We start from the raw sequence: 13,093 nt of genomic DNA on the forward strand, positions 1-13,093 counted from the left end.
TAATCAACACAAGTTCACAAATTCTTCTTCATGATTAATCAATTGGTATAATAATTGTCAACTAATTTAGTTATTGATTCATCTTTAACTGGAGTTTAGAGACTGTCAAATATGCATTTGATCAGATCGACAACCTTTGAGCAGCAATTACATCCAATATCGTAAAACAAATATATAAACATTTTGCATTTAAGACAAAAAAACTTTTTCTTCTGTCAATACGCTATGTTAATATGGAACTGTTTTGGTTTCACTTGGTTTAATTTCGTAAAAAGTCTTCTTTAAGGAACCTTTTAATATCTGATTATTAACTGATTAATCCAAAAAATAACGAAAAATTAATTGATTTGTAAAATAATTGTTAGTTGCAGGCCTAGTTGTTATAGTATTATTGTGAAGTTTAATTAAAGTCGTAGGGAAGCGGCTGTTCCAATCGTTGCATTTCCGAATTCTCCTGAGTGGGTCCCGACTTTACAAGAGTGAGTAAAGTTAATGTGATTGGTAAATTATCGGGGGGGGGGGGCATCTTGCTAACCATGTTTGAGCCCTTGCCTCGCAACGCTGCCAGTTCTGTTAGCTCTACGCCTGCTGAAGACACAGACGTCCATCCCCGTGAACACTGGGATGGAATGCAATGGGAAAGGAAATGATTCTGATTTTAACCATTGCGTATATTAGCTGCGACATATGAATAAAGATGCTATGACCGAAAAAATTAGATTGCCGAATGCCTGTTGATATATGATTGGCCGAATTTAGGTGTTCAGGCTGATGTATAACTAACTGGCCTGCATAAGATAACGTGAAAAAAACAACAGCACAGATTTTAAGACAGAATAGAAAAGTTTTAACTTTTGGGACAATATGGTCTGATAAAGAGTCAATTTATAAACATGCTTAAGCCAGAATTACTTGACATTTAAATATGACTTCCCCACGACTTTAATAACACATATATTCACCTAAAAACTGATGATTTCTGTGTGTTGCAGACCCAGGTTGCGTTCACGTTATAGGACAATAATTTACTAAATCTCACTCTTTTCTTTTTTAATCTATTTCAAATAGGCTCATAGGTCTCATAGGTTTTAATACCTTTAAAACATTTTGCAAATATCAGATTTTATGCTAAATGAATCTGAGCAGAAATATTGTCCCCCGTTTAAATGTCTTACTTCGCTCTGCAGTTCTGAGATCTGTTTGAAAAACTCCATCTCCTTGGTTTCAGGCATTTGGTGGAAAACAGTACTGCTGATCTCTTGCCTTCCTTTCTGCTTGTATTTGTTCTGGAAAAAAACAATAAAAAAAAAAATCACATTAAAAGAGTGAAATGAAGCTTTACTCCCATTAAAAACAGAAGTTTCTCCCCTACCTCACTCTGCAGCTCCATGACAGCTTTGGCAAACTTCATCTGGTCCGTCTCTGGCAGCTGAGAGTACAGGTTGGTGTTAAGCTCCTTTTTAGCCTCTCTGTATTTCACCTGGAGATGATTGACATGTCAGCGTTGGTGAAAAACAAATCTATTTTTCTCAGTGTTTGCCAGTCCTTCATCTGTAACGTGCTAATATCACCATTTAGCCAGCTGTCACTGTGCTGCTTTTACTCCTGCCTTTTTATTACTTTAGCAAACACTGGCTATAACTAATAGGAACAAATCTTCTACTGCAATATAGGCATGGCCGGTTCTAGACAGGGGCAAACGGGGGCCAGTGCCCCTGTAGATCATGTCCTGGCCCCTGTTATGGCCCCTGTACTGAAGTCATAATACTAAAAAGAAATTCTAATGATGATATACACTGGAACAGACATGGTTACTGACAGGTCCTTTGGATCAATTTCACTTTTTTCTTTACAAATTCTGTTTTACTAATTATTTAAAACCAATAAGGTGATAGCTTCAGTGGTACTGAGATAGGATCCCAGTTTTCATCTGCTAAATGTTTTTTTTCAACAACAACAAATAAAAAAAGATACTCTAATTTTTAAAGCTGAATTTATCAGTTTTTGAGTTTTAATTAAGACGAAGTAAACGATTATTTTAACTTAAATTAATTCAAAAATATGTTTAATTCTAAAATTCTGAATGTATATTGACCTAATACGAACTTTAATTAAACCTAACTGAATAGAAATTTCAATTCATGCAGCTATCTTAATATATTTGAATCTCTTTCCCTGTTTTTTATTTCATGCTTTTCTAATCCCCCATGAAAACACGCTGGCCAACTCCTTGCCCTTTGGTACATTTGGTCTAGAACCGCCACTGATTATAGGAGAATCTCTACAGAGATGTCTGCAAAAAAGGTGTTTTTCAGGAAAACAAACTATGGTGGCCATAAACTATGGAAGCAGGATATAATTTAAACAGAAAAACATGCATCTTATGACTCAAAAGGTTGGTTTTTCAGCCACACTGTGCTTTGGATTCATTCAATGTTTCAGACGAATAGCGGGAAAAAAAAAAAAAAGAAAATTCAGACGCTGTTGTTGGATGGATGGACAATATCAAGTTAATTATTCGTTTAAATCAAAACCCCAGATTATCAATTATTAAAATATTCCATCGGTGAATAGGAATTGTTTTTGTTTGTTTTTCAGGAAAGCAAAAATAACAGCAGGATAAATCCAATTTTGGTTAAATATCAAAACCCAATGGGATTTCACTGTCAGTGGATGTATAACCATAAAATTCCACATATATACTGATGTATCCTATAGTATAGTATGTGTAACATTAGTCTGGCTATCTCAGACTGACTGGAAGACATTGACTGAGTTACCCATCGACATTGTGTCTAATGTTAGAAAAAAGAAAATAGAGTGAATAGAAAATAATGAACTTTGAAATGTAAATGTGGTCACTCTTTATTAAGTGGATGACGCTGTTATATTGATGAAATAAAAAGCAACTAAAACATTTGACCCCATATATATATATATATATATAAAATGCATTATCGGACATGTAAGATGTAATTAACGTAACAATTTAATAAATACATGTCTATGCACTTTTGGCTCATCTGTATTATCATGCTCCATTAACACATTTATTTTGTTCTTATGGATTTGTATAATATATTATATAACGTGATTTAGAGACTTAATTGACTTCATAATGGCTATGCAATTTGATGTCCCTATTTTTCTATTATAAGTTAATCTACTGATCCTATGAAACAGTCAGTGTGTGTCAAAGTGATGAATATATCTTTATTTTAAAAGTCTTAAGTCCGCCTGAGGTGGAGGCTTCACTTCAACCCCGTACTACCAATGGACGAGCACCAACCCAGTGATTAAATAGAGATCAGTGGAGTAAACTGGTTTTAACTGGAGGTGTGGGAATCAATTAGATTAAACCTTTATTTGAATAATAATTATGTCATTAAATGATTGATTAATTGTTAACTGGAGATTATAGACTCTAAGAGATGCCATTTGGTTAAACAGAAACACACCCAGAGCAGTAATTATGCTGAAATTGTTAAAATCTATAAACACTTAGAATAAAAACCCTGTTCTATCCAGTAGTTTAAGCTATATCTGGGTGAAATTCTGTATAAATCATCTTTAAGGCACATTTTGCTTCCTAATTAATAATCTAAAAAAATATTTACAGATAAAGCAACTAACAATTAATCCTGTTTTGTAGCTCTAATTTTGCCCAGAACTCTGCGCTGGTTTGCTCTGCTGTAACAGCAGCTCTGCGTCTCTACCTGACTCTGCAGCTCAGTGGCTTCTTTAGCATGTCGCGTCTCGAGGGTTTCAGACAGCTGGTGGTACAGGCAGCTGCTCGCCTCCTTTCTGCTCACCTCCTTGTATTTAGCCTGAAGAAATCAATCAAAAAAGCTGACAAAATTCCAGTATTGGCACCAAAACATGATTTTAAGGCTGTTTATACTAAATACGTAGCAAAGCATCAAATTACTTTTACCTCACTTTGCAGCTCAGAGACAGTTTTAGCGAAGGTAGTCTCAGTGGTTTCAGGCAGCTGAGAATAAAGGCTATGGGAGAGGCTCCTCAAACCATCCTCTTTATATTTATTCTGCAGGAAAGGAGAAAAAGATGATGGAGCAGAAAGCTGAAATAGAAACCAAATTTAAAGGGATAAAAGTTGTGTCAGAGCGCCTTGATGCTGTAGGAGAGATGATCTAAGCAGCATACATCCTGCTGCATTAACAGCAGAGACACTTCCTGGTATTTTACCTCACTCAGCAGGTCAGACACTTTGGCGGCGAGCTCCGTCTCTGCAGTCTGAGGCAGCTGAGCGTACAAACTACACAACATAGACTTCTTCCCACCTTCCTTGTACTTGTTCTGAAAGGAAGCAGAGGTTCAGCAGCTGAGTCCTCACAGAACTAATCTATTCATCCAGATTGTTTCCAGATTAAAGGAATCAGTGTTGTGATTTGTTATGATGTATGTTATAGATTTTAATATTGAGAGTGGCATTCATCAGGGCTTTGTATTTGGGACTGAATTATAGTTGAATACTTTTACCTAAAGTACATAAAAAATGTATTCTCTAAATATTATAACCTAAAAGAGAAGTATATTTGCAATAAATCATCATAAGTTTTTGAAATGGAGCCTAGGCGGAAGTTCAGCTAAATAAATTGATTACTCGCCTTCATCCGCCTGCGACACAGCCAATCAGCTTCGAACCACGCCTCCACGAAAGCCAATCAGCATCCAAAGTTCATCCAAAGGCCTCCGATCGGCAACTGGATCTCCCCATAAAGCTCAGCATACTGTTTCGCTAACCAGCAGTCTACAGACTGACCAACTTCATCTATCTCCACTCCACCACCAGTTTCAGGCCTAGAGGCAGGCAGGGTCTGGTGATCTGTGATACTGGGCATTTGCTCGGTGGGCCAGTCCTAATTTCAGCGTGCGAGGGCCGGCCCTCCTTAATTCATATTGGCCCCAACACTTACACTCCGGCCGAAGCTCCTACCTCTGACAGTAAATAACTCAAGGAGCTCAAGAAGTAATATAATGTTAACTCCCTAAATCATACATACAGTATATATAGCCCTTCCTTGTCATGCACATCCTTGTGACGGTTTGCATATGATGTAATTTTCTATTTCTTCAAACTGTAAAATCCTGGCACCAAACTAAATCATAATAAAACTAAAAATCTTTGTTTAAACCAAACTATGATGCTCCTCTTATATTTGGCGAATTTAAGTTTGAAAATTTACAAAAACATGTTGCGGTGCATGATGGGGTTTAGCATGCATTGTTAGGCATCCATAAGTGGGCCGGTGTAGATGGAAAAATGCGAGTTCTGCAAATCGTTCCCAGTCCGAGCCTGCCAGAGGGAAACATCCTTTACTCCTGTTCATGCATATCAATCATAATTCAGCGCTGTGTTTCCTGCCGAGGTCTGAGCGCCAAAGACTAAGGTAATTGAATCAATACATTTCTTCTAATTGTCTTTTCTCTCCATATGAGTTTTTCAGATTGCAATGGCTGTTAACACGCACCTTGATTTAATAACGTAATTGTTTTTTAATCATACAGAAGGAATTTCATACCAGAGGTGGAAACAGAATTATAAACAATTACAACATCAAGATCCACTAAACAATCTTAAAGAAGCAGACTTCTTATCACTACACACACAGGAAGTTTAAGCTGAAGGCTTTTTTGTGTTTTTCTGCCACTAAACAGTCAAAAATCAGAATGCCATTGGATCACTTTGTGGCTGCAAACAAATGTTCTGCTCTGAGCTTGATTCAGCCAAAGGGTGTCGTCATCATCTCCATTTTAGATCCCAGAAAGAACATATTAACCCTTAGTGAGAGTGGAGAAAACCACAGGAAAACAATTTGATGGTTATTTCTCCTAGTTTTTCTCCAGAATGTCTGATTATTTTACATGAATGCTCTAGTTCCTGAGAATGAAAATGTGGAGAAGCTTTTTTCCTCCCACAAACAGCATGGCAGATAAATGAAGTTATTCACAGAGCATCTTCAAAGTGCTCGATATGATCAGTCATTAAAGCTTTTAGTTCTGGCTCGACTCTTTCTGAAGGAAGTGCAGCAAAGTGAGAAAACTGAGTTTGTTTGCAGCTCCAACTTTACACAAAAAAACAAGTCTAAACTTCATTGGCTAAAAAACAACAGAAGCCTGTAAAACAACAAGAAAGGAACTCTATCTGCTTCAGTCTCTGAAATGTTTGCTCCAATATTCAGTGATAAAAAGTGAATGAGTGACGGTGAATAATAGATGATTGTACCTCGCTCTGCAGCTCAGTAACCTCTTTAACACGCCGCGTCTCCAAAGTTTCAGGCAGTTGGTGGTACAGAGAGCTGCTGGCCTCCTTCTTCCCTGCTTCCCTGTACTTAACCTGCAGGGAGAACATGAAACAGGGAGAATCACTCCATGTTCTCAGAGACAGGAACAAACAGATGAGAGCCGATCCAGCTGTAATCTCTGAGAGGACAAAGCAAACTCAGACGGTGAGGAGCAGAAGCTACCAGCAACTCTGAAAGTGTCTCAGATAATGAGACCAGAATAGAAATCAGCAGCTAGTTTATCTACATGTTAACATGTTGGAGCGCCTCAGCAGCTTATTCTGTCCTTTAGGATGTTTTACTGATGTTTCTATTTTAGATTTAGATCAAAAATGTTTCAGTAGTTTTTTTCTCACTGACTCGATGTGAAGCCAAAGATAAAGGCTTAGTTAAAACATTGTCCGTGTTTGAAAGCTGATTTATTTCATTCTGATATCTTGGAGTGGCATTCCTCTGGGCTTTCTAATGGGGCCTTTGTTTTTCGAGACATTTATCTGCATAGTTTTACTTGAAGTACCTTGGAATTTAAGTTTTTTTAAAGTAAGAGCATAAAAAAAGTATATTTATTTCAGTCCTGTCACGGTCTTGGTTCTGTTTACGTTTTTGGGGGGTTTTCAGTTTCACTTTGATTCATGTTTTTCTTTGTTTTCTAGTTTCATTCATTTAATTCCTGTTTTGTGGTGTTTTCTGGATGTATTTGAGTTCTTAGGTTTTTCTTGGGTTCCCTCTGTCGCCCTCTTGTGTTGGTCTCCTTTACCCCAGCTCCCTTCTAGAATTCTCTGTCCACACCTGCTCCCAATCAGCTCATTAGTCCTGTCTTTGTTCAGTCTGCAATATATACTCTCCCTGTGCAGCTCCTCAGTGCTGGTCCCTTGTCTTTTTCTTAATCCTCATTTTTGTTTTCCCTGATGTCTCCAATGTCCTATTTTTTTCTGAATTTTATGTTGGATTTTTGGATTCCTGCCTCAGTTGCCTGTGAGTACTTCATTAAATCTATAAAACTCACCTATTCCTCCTCACCTCTGCATTTGGGCCCTCAAAATCTCAACCAAACCCTAACAAGTCCTAATTCTGCCCTTAAGGAAGTTTGAATGATGTTCATATTTTTACCATAAACTTTTCTGTTCCAAACTTCAAATAAAACCAGTGCAACTAAGAGGAGCATTTAAGAAGCATTTCACCTTTCGACAGTCTTTTCTGTTACAGCTGATTCAATTTCGTACAAACAAGCAGATAATAGAAAATAATAACAGAAGTAAATAAAAATCTAAATCCAAATGGAGGTGTCCTCACCTCACTGTGAGTATCTGCCATCTCCTTCACAAACTGCGTCTCTAGAGTTTCAGGCAGCAGCGAGTACAGAGTGTTGGACAGATCCTCCAAGTCCTTCTTATACTTTGACTAGACAGAAAGAAAAGGACACAAACATATTTAGATAAATGCCAGGCAAGGTGGTGCTAAATTAATCCTGAAATTGGGATGAATTATGAATAAGAACTTTTTTTTAATGAATGGATGGACGGATTAATGGATGAAATGAATGATGGATGAAAGCTGGATGGATTGTGGATGGATGGATCAAATTAATGATGGATGGATGGATGGATGGATGGATGGATGGATGGATGGATTGAATGATGGATGGATGGATGATGGATGTATTGATGGAAGGATTGAAAGATGGATTGAATGATGGATGGATGATGGATGGATGATGGATGATGGATGGATGATGGATGGATGGATTGAAGGATGGATGGATGGATGGATTGAATGATGGATGGATGGATGATGGATGTATTGATGGATGGATTGAAAGATGGATTGAATGATGGATGGATGATGGATGGATGATGGATGATGGATGGATGGATTGAATGATGGATGGATGGATGGATGGATGGATGATGGATGGATGGAATGATGGATTGAATGATGGATGGATGGATGGATTGAATGATGATGGATGATGGATGGATGATGGATGGATGGATTGAAGGATGGATGGATGGATGGATGATGGATGGATGGAATGATGGATGGATGGATTGAATGATGGATGGATGGATGGATGGATGGATTGAATGATGATGGATGATGGATGGATGATGGATGGATGGATTGAATGATGGATGGATGGATGGATGGATGGATGGATGGATGATGGATGGATGGAATGATGGATTGAATGATGGATGGATGGATGGATGGATGATGGATGGATGGATGGATGGATGGATGGATTGAATGATGATGGATGGATGGATGGATGGTGGATAGAGTTATGGGTGGAATGATGGATGGATGGATGGATGATGGATGGATGGATGGTGGATAGATGGATGGATGGAATGATGGATGGATGATGGATGATGGATGGATGGATGCTGGATAGATGGATGGATGGATGGTGGATAGATGGATGGATGGATGGAATGATGGATGGATGATGGATGGATAAATGGATGGATGGATGGTGGATAGATGGATGGATGGATGGAATGATGGATGGATAAATGGATGGATAAATGGATGGTGGAGAGTTATGGGTGGAATGATGGATGGATGGATGGATGATGGATGGATGGATGGATGATGGATGGATGGATGGATGATGGATGGATAAATGGATGGTGGATAGATGGATGGATGGATGGAATGATGGATGGATGGATGGATGGATGATGGATGGATGGATGGTGGATAGATGGATGGATGGATGGATGGATGGATGGATGGATGATGGATGGATAAATGGATGGTGGATAGATGGATGGATGGATGGATGGATTGATGGATGGATGGAATGATGGATGGATGGATAAATGGATGGATAAATGGATGGTGGAGAGTTATGGGTGGAATGATGGATGGATGGATGGATGGATGGATGGATGGATGATGGATGGATGGATGATGGATGGATAAATGGATGGTGGATAGATGGATGGATGGATGGATGGAATGATGGATGGATGATGGATGGATGGATGGTGGAGAGTTATGGGTGGAATGATGGATGGATGGATGGATGGATGGATGGATGGATGGATGGATGGTGGATAGATGGATGGATGGATGGATGGATGGATGGTGGAGAGTTATGGGTGGAATGATGGATGGATGGATGGATGGATGGATGGATGGTGGATAGATGGATGGATGGATGGATGATGGATGGATAAATGGATGGTGGATAGAGTTATGGGTGGAATGATGGATGGATGGGTGGATGGATGATGGATGGATAAATGGATGGTGGATAGAGTTATGGGTGGAATGATGGATGGATGGATGGATGGATGATGGATGGATGGATAAATGGATGGTGGATAGAGTTATGGGTGGAATGATGGATGGATGGATGGATGGATGGATGGATGGATGGATGGATGGATGGATGGATGATGGATGGATAAATGGATGGTGGATAGAGTTATGGGTGGAATGATGGATGGATGGATGGATGGATGGATGGTGGATAGAGTTATGGGTGGAATGATGGATGGATGGATGGATGGTGGATAGTTATGGGTGGAATGATGGATGGATGGATGGATGGATGGATGGATGGATGATGGATGGATAAATGGATGGTGGATAGAGTTATGGGTGGAATGATGGATGGATGGATGGATGGATGATGGATGGATGGATGGTGGATAGAGTTATGGGTGGAATGATGGATGGATGGATGGATGGATGGATGGATGATGGATGGATGGATGGATGGATGATGGATGGATGGATGGATGGTGGATAGATGGATGGATGGATGGATGATGGATGGATAAATGGATGGTGGATAGAGTTATGGGTGGAATGATGGATGGATGGATGGATGGATGGATGGATGGATGGATGGATGGATGGATGATGGATGGATGGATGGATGGATGGATGATGGATGGATAAATGGATGGTGGATAGAGTTATGGGTGGAATGATGGATGGATGGATGGATGGATGGATGGATGGATGGATGATGGATGGATGGATGGATGGATGGATGGATGGATGGATGATGGATGGATAAATGGATGGTGGATAGAGTTATGGGTGGGATGGATGGATGGATGGATGGATGGATGGATGGATGATGGATGGATGGATGGATGGTGGATAGATGGATGGATGGATGGAATGATGGATGGATGGTGCATTCAGGGACCTGGCTCTGGATCTCTGACATCTCCTTGGCGAACTGCGTCTCTGCCGTCTCTGGGAGGTGTGAGAACAGGTTCTTGCTGATCTCCTTCTGTCCCTCCTCTCTGTATTTCACCTGAGGAAATAAAGCATCACAGCTGACTGCAGCACTTTCAGTCCCAGCCACCAGAGACGCCTCACTGAGCTTTTACCTCACTGCAAACGTCGCTCAGCTCCTTAGCCAGCCGCGTCTCAGAGGTCTCAGGTAGATGATGATACAGAGACCCATTCATCGGCTGTTTGTAGTTCACCTGAGAAAAGATTTTACAGCATTTAAAGCTTGACCAGAAAGGAGGGCGTCCTTAGAGAGGGCGACCAGATGGGATACCTGACTCTGCAGCTGTGAAGCCTCTTTGGCGTGTTTAGTCTCCAGAGTTTCAGGGAGCTTTGAGTACAGAGAGCTGGATGCTTCTTTTCGTCCTGCTTCTTTATATTTGACCTGAAACGTGAGCAGAGAATCTAAAGGCACAGACACATAATGAATGTTTACAGGAGATCCAACTAAGACAGAATAATGAAACTTACCTCGCTTTGAATTTCTGAAACAGCTTTGGCAAACTGGATTTCACTGGTTTCTGGTAGCTGGGAGTAAGCGCTAACAGTCTGGCTCTTCTTCCCACTTTCCTTATATTTGTTCTATAGGTATAGAGACAGACATTTTTAATTCTCCTCCATCTGTGCATCCGTCCAGAGCTGTTATCTGGTCATACTTCCTTGTCCTTCCAGAATCAACTCTCCAGCTGAGCAGCATCCTAATCAGAATCTTAAACCTCTTCAAATGACTCCTTTCTATACAGAGGAGCAGAAACTCTACGTTTATCCCCCCGTAAACCTCACTTATAGAGTCCTGCAAAAGCTTTTATCCAGAATCTGTATTTCATACCTATAGGTATAGGGTCTTAACTTAGATGAACCAGTAAATTGAAACCTTTGCTCTTTGACTACAGACTGGAGCAGCCATAACTCTTCTTTCAATCTCCCCTTATAAATAAAGTCCTATGAATATCAGATGAATTTCACATGGGATTTCATATGTTGGTCACATTTTCCAATACAGTTTTGTTATCGATCAGGTAAAAATCCATCGGTCATTAGACATCATGCAGCGTCCGTTAGCGTGGCTAACGGACGCTGCATGATGTTATTGTCGTTGTTTGGGCAACCGCTGTGTTTTACATCATATGGCAACGTTCAGCCAATCATGTCACTGGTAGGGTTGCCAACTGCCCCTTGAAAAACGGAATCATTCTGCATTTAGAAATAGAAGTACCTGTCCCATATTTAGTGGAAAAGGAACACACTCTGTCCCATATTACTGTGACAGTAAAAAAAATAGTCCTTAAAAAGCTAATGGAAAATGAAAGACAAGGGCACGTTAGATACAAAACTTACGGTAAATTTGTTACAGGGCCCTGTCCTGTGTTGTGACCAATGAGCTGATAACATATGTAACGATCCAGAATCCCCTAATCCTCATAATAATTTTTTTCTGTTTTACAACCATAGCCTACAGTTATTGCACTTAAGACACAAATATGTTAACAAGTTTGCTGTTGCACCAAAAATGTACACACCATTTATTTGTTTTCTATTCATTTTTACAGTTTGAAGTTAAGCAGGACAGGCTTATGTTTAAGATACTTATTTTATTCAGCAAAGTTTAATTTCTATTAAAGTCAATTGCAGGATAATAATTTGTTTTCCATGTGTTCATGTTACTCACAAATATGCATCTAATCCAATGCAGATTTGAGTTAAACAGATTAAAAAAAAAAAAAAATCACACACAAAGTAGGGCTAAAAAAATATCACCACACCAGGAGGGGTAAGGACAATCGGGTCAGCTGGCACACGAGGTGTTGGCAACCCTAGTCACAGCCATGCGAAGGACCTGAGCAGATATGGTAGCCTACACCGGATTACTTATTTCTTTCCACTTTTTTTTCTTTCTATATCTAAATATATTTGTTTAGCATGAATTTAAAACAGACATCAGCTATAACTTGTTTTTGCTCTCATTTTTATTTCTTCTTTTACAGCTTCTTTCTATATCTCTGCTTCTGTCTCCTTGAACCCCAGTGGGCCTCAGCAGATGGACGCTAACACTGAGCCTGGTTCTGCTGGAGGTTTCTTCATGTTAAAAGGGAGTTTTTCCTCTCCACTGTCACTACATGCTTAGTGTGAGGGATTGCTGTAGAGTCAATGGGTCCATGTAATCAACTGGTTTTCCTTAGATAGAAAACTTTGAATCAATTTGACTGTATGATCTGGTTGAACTGGAAAGAGCCTTGAGATGACATGTGTTGTGAATTAGCGCTATAGAAATTAAATGAATTGAATTAAAAATAATTGAATTAAACTGAATTGAATTAGATATGGTTAAAATATAGTTTGGTTTTAGTAGAGCAGCAGTCTGAGGAGCCGCACCTCGCTCAGGATTTCTGTCACCTCTCGTGCAAACTGTGTCTCAGCAGTTTCAGGAAGCTGGGAGTACAGAGGACACGCCATCTCCTTCCTTCCTTCTTCTGTGTATTTTTTCTGATGAAAACAAACATCCAAAGACACAGATTAGAAATCTATTC

The 13,093-nt window shown here is 39.5% G+C and overlaps 1 protein-coding gene across 3 annotated transcripts in view; it reads right to left on the reverse strand.

The window, feature by feature from the left end:
- Window positions 1–13,093, reverse strand: part of nebl (nebulette) — a 170,978-nt gene that overhangs the window by 48,359 nt on the left and 109,526 nt on the right. The window contains exons 19-30 of one of the 3 annotated variants that reach the window (XM_038292111.1): window positions 12,939–13,049; window positions 11,037–11,147; window positions 10,840–10,950; window positions 10,664–10,762; window positions 10,477–10,587; window positions 7,599–7,706; window positions 6,248–6,358; window positions 4,207–4,317; window positions 3,935–4,045; window positions 3,717–3,827; window positions 1,373–1,480; window positions 1,176–1,286 (exon numbers count right to left, since the gene is read on the reverse strand). The exons of the other annotated variants lie outside the window; for them this stretch is intronic. Of the exons in view, the coding sequence (XP_038148039.1) occupies window positions 1,176–1,286; window positions 1,373–1,480; window positions 3,717–3,827; window positions 3,935–4,045; window positions 4,207–4,317; window positions 6,248–6,358; window positions 7,599–7,706; window positions 10,477–10,587; window positions 10,664–10,762; window positions 10,840–10,950; window positions 11,037–11,147; window positions 12,939–13,049 (1,314 nt within the window). The remainder of the gene's footprint in view (window positions 1–1,175; window positions 1,287–1,372; window positions 1,481–3,716; window positions 3,828–3,934; window positions 4,046–4,206; window positions 4,318–6,247; window positions 6,359–7,598; window positions 7,707–10,476; window positions 10,588–10,663; window positions 10,763–10,839; window positions 10,951–11,036; window positions 11,148–12,938; window positions 13,050–13,093) is intronic. 3 annotated transcript variants of the gene reach the window in all.

The sequence above is a fragment of the Cyprinodon tularosa genome, unplaced genomic scaffold, assembly GCF_016077235.1.
Source record: "Cyprinodon tularosa strain WSP-4 unplaced genomic scaffold, ASM1607723v1 ctg308, whole genome shotgun sequence".
In the NCBI taxonomy this organism is placed as follows: Eukaryota; Metazoa; Chordata; class Actinopteri; order Cyprinodontiformes; family Cyprinodontidae; genus Cyprinodon; species Cyprinodon tularosa.